The sequence below is a fragment of the Nannobrachium achirus genome (genome assembly GCF_963921795.1).
Source record: "Nannobrachium achirus genome assembly, chromosome: 15".
Taxonomy (NCBI): domain Eukaryota; kingdom Metazoa; phylum Chordata; class Actinopteri; order Myctophiformes; family Myctophidae; genus Nannobrachium; species Nannobrachium achirus.
In genome coordinates, this window is record NC_137822.1 from 56497337 (window position 1) to 56500827 (window position 3491).

At 44.9% G+C, this 3491-nt stretch overlaps 1 protein-coding gene across 1 annotated transcript; it reads right to left on the reverse strand.

Moving 5' to 3' along the window:
• Window positions 1-1020: 1020 nt before the first annotated feature.
• LOC308299108 (gap junction alpha-5 protein-like) lies at window positions 1021-2312 on the reverse strand (the record flags this gene model as incomplete). Its single annotated transcript, XM_080742832.1, has 2 exons — window positions 1021-1038; window positions 1929-2312. 2 exons carry the CDS (start codon window positions 2310-2312, stop codon window positions 1021-1023), a joined length of 402 nt encoding a protein of 133 aa, XP_080598958.1.
• Between the last annotated feature and the right edge of the window lie 1179 nt (window positions 2313-3491).

Consider the following 3491-nt stretch of genomic DNA (forward strand, 5'->3'; position numbering starts at 1 on the left):
CTGATTTGCATGATTGTTGGAGAAAATCTGATGGAGTAATAGCAAAGAATGTGTTTTACATAAGTTGTCCTCCTGGTGGCGCTAGAACAGGGCCATTTGAAAAAATGTGGGGCAGAGGTTCTGAATTGGCATCCAGGGAGTCTGTGTGCTCATTTTGGCAGCAACCGGGCCAACGGCGCCGGAGATTAGCTGGTAACAAACTTGATAGACACGCACGGACGCACGGACGGATGGAGGCGAAAACATACTCTCCCCCATGCCTTCGGCTGGTGAGACAATAAACTCTCTGAAACGGACAAGCGGCAGTGTGCGGGTCAATCTGTCTACTCGTCCGATATCCTCCTAATGTTTTGTTACCTGCTAGAGAGGAACCGGTGTGCGAAAGCCTTCTCTTCATAAGACTGACTGACTAGTCCGGCTGCCCCTGAGGTGGGGTCTGAAATTTGGTATAGGCTATAGTTTTATAAAATATTGTCTATATACATACAGTCATGAATCCACCTGCTGACCGCCTGTCAGCATTGAGCAATTTCTTTTATAGGGGGTAAAGGTTTGGGGCCCATCACTTAATATACACTACACTATTCACGTTATTCCTGGCCCTCTCTATGGAGGCTGCCATTTTCTTTTACAGAGGGTGTGCGTACCATTTCCACTCTGGCTCCATTTCGGCGCGTGGGTCCTGCGCTTGCGAATGACGTCACACAATATGGCCGAAAACAGCAGAGCTACCAGCTCACAACGCATCGCATGCGCAACGCTTTGTGGGCTTGTAGATCGGCTGTTTTCGCCTCGCCACGCAACACGGCAACACCATTTGTTTTTAGAGACAGCGTGTTCATTCTTCTCTTTTATAATTAATATTATGATGATTGTGAATTCCTCTTCAAACCTTTACTGAACACTGGAAAATGACATTCCCAAAAAATAAATAGTTTCTTAATATTGAAAAATAACTTTTAATATTAAATACATATCAGTATTACATTTACATTAATTCTTATTACATAAAATTCCTCTTCAAACCTTTATTGAACACTGGAAAATAACACATGTATTTTATTCAAGCTTGAGTATAGTAGTTTTGTCCATAAAACATATATAGCCACAGACCTCATGTTTTTAGGGTTCTCTCAGACCCTAGCCTAGTTTGTTTCACTTCAGGACATTTTATACTCTCCTCGTTCTGTGTTCCATGACACACTAATCTTGCATAGTGCCCACATTTGCATAGTTAGCCTGTTCTGACTGATCCCTTCACTCAGAATGAACTTTCAGAACTCGCCCTAGTTTTTCTTTACGAAATCATCAGTTGCAACTAGTGTTAATCCTCCGCCCAGGGGCGTCAATTGGGTATGGCAGGGGTATGCAGCTGCCATACCCTGGGTCCAGGGGGGAAAATAAAAGTTACTTTTAAATATAAATCCACGAATGTCTCTTTGTGTATCTGTGATGGTTATTATGTTGTTAAATTACAGTAAAATAACTACAAATGCAAAATTTAATAAATGGCACTTTAACAAGGTATTATAATTATATTCTCCACACTTTTATTCTCCCCATCTTGACAGAATGGTAACTTCCCAGGTTCTGCAGGTCAGGCACGTTTACTAATATGTCAAGTTTAGCTGCACTTAAACAACCGTTCCAGGCTGCCATATCCAGCCCAAGAAACCGTAGAAACCTGTGTAAAAAACTAACGAAACTCGTTTTTTTTTTTTTCAGGCATTGTGAAAATAGCCGATCTACATGTCATTAAAACGATCATTCCTCGTCTCCTGTCTTGATTGTTTAAACATGATATGATGGGCCTCTATGCTGCAAGCTTCATAAGCCCAAAGCCATGTAGATCTGCTATTTTCACAATAGAACCGTGTTATACAAAATGTAATGCCCATTTTCCATGAGGACTCCCATCTTTGCCATACCCTAGATTTTGCTGAACTGACGCCACTGCGCTCCGCCTCCCTCTCCTTCTGCGCCGTCCTCTGCCGCTGCTTCTCCTCGCGGCGCACCGTGTGCATGGCGTGGCCCATGTAGATGAGCGACGGCGTGGAGACGAAGACGATCTGCAGCACCCAGTAGCGGATGTGCGCGATGGGGAAGGCCCGGTCGTAGCACACGTTGGTGCAGCCGGGCTGCATCGTGTCGCACAGGAAGTCGCTCCGCTCGTCGCCCCACGACGACTCGGCGGCCGTGCCCAGTACGGCGATGCGGAAGATGAAGAGCACGGTGAGCCACACCTTGCCCACCGTGGTGGAGTGCTCCTGGACCCTCTCCAGGACGCTCCCCATGAGGCCCCAGTCGCCCATCGCCGCTGCTTCGCTGGACGCCCCGTCGCGTACACCTGAGGGACCCCGGGGACAGGAGGTGGAAGGTTATGATCAGCCCGGGAAAAAGAGTTGGAGAGGCCCTCATTGCGCGCTAGAGAGAGATCTCTCTCTATAGCACTGCTGCTACTCAAAGATTTGTGACAAAGTGACAAGCCAGTGCGCCAATTACATGAGTTATATTTCATTTCGTCGTTGTCAGGTGGAAACCTTGTATGTCCAAAACCGTTTGTTTTGAATTTATCATTTTAAAAATGATTTAAACTAGTGAAAACAGCCGATCTACAAGCACACAACGCCTTGCGGAGCGAGGCATTGTGTGCTTGTAGATCTGCTGTTTTCACTACTTTTGTGCAACAGCCTTGTACGATGAAGCAGGGCTTTGCTTTGCGAAAAAAAATTACAAATTTGAAACTTGGAGATACAAGGTTTCTGCCCGACATTTCTTTTCCTAATGGCCGGCCTGGACCGGCCGGGAATGAACCGGCCGTTCGGGAGTTGTCCCGCTTTCCCCAATGGCCAGCACGTCCCTGATGTAAATGAAAGCGGATCAAGAGCTGTCAGCAGCCTCTTGCGTACTGTATGTACAGTACAGTATGTCTCCACAACTTGCTGAAAAGGGAACTTGAAAAGCCACAAACAAAGACATCATTTGACTTCACCAGAAAAGAAAAGAAAGGATGGAACTGAGGTCCTTGCCACACATGATACGTATTTAAGTGTAAATTAAACTAAACTGAGTGCTGCAGAATTCAGTAAACCTTGCACACTTATGGTGATGAACAGGACTTCCAAGCAAACCACAAATCATTGCGAAATTTCTCCAGCAATCTGGTATTTTGAACAATGCTGAACAATTTTGGATGTTTTTAACACAAATCTTCTCTTCTGGGGGTCCCTGGCACAACACATCTTCAAATGGGGGTCCACTGACAGTTATATTTCAATTTTAGGGTCCGTGGCACAGAAAAGGTTTGAGAACGTTGTTTTTATTGCCATTATTACTTTTTTATTTCTTGCTAAATATAAGAGCATGTACAAGGTTCAAGATTTAAATTCAAATTACGTGAAAATATTTCTTAACATCTGGGCTTTAAATCCGTACCAGTGTTGCACAAAGTACTCAACTCCTCCTAGCCTGGCAGGCCATCACTGATACTG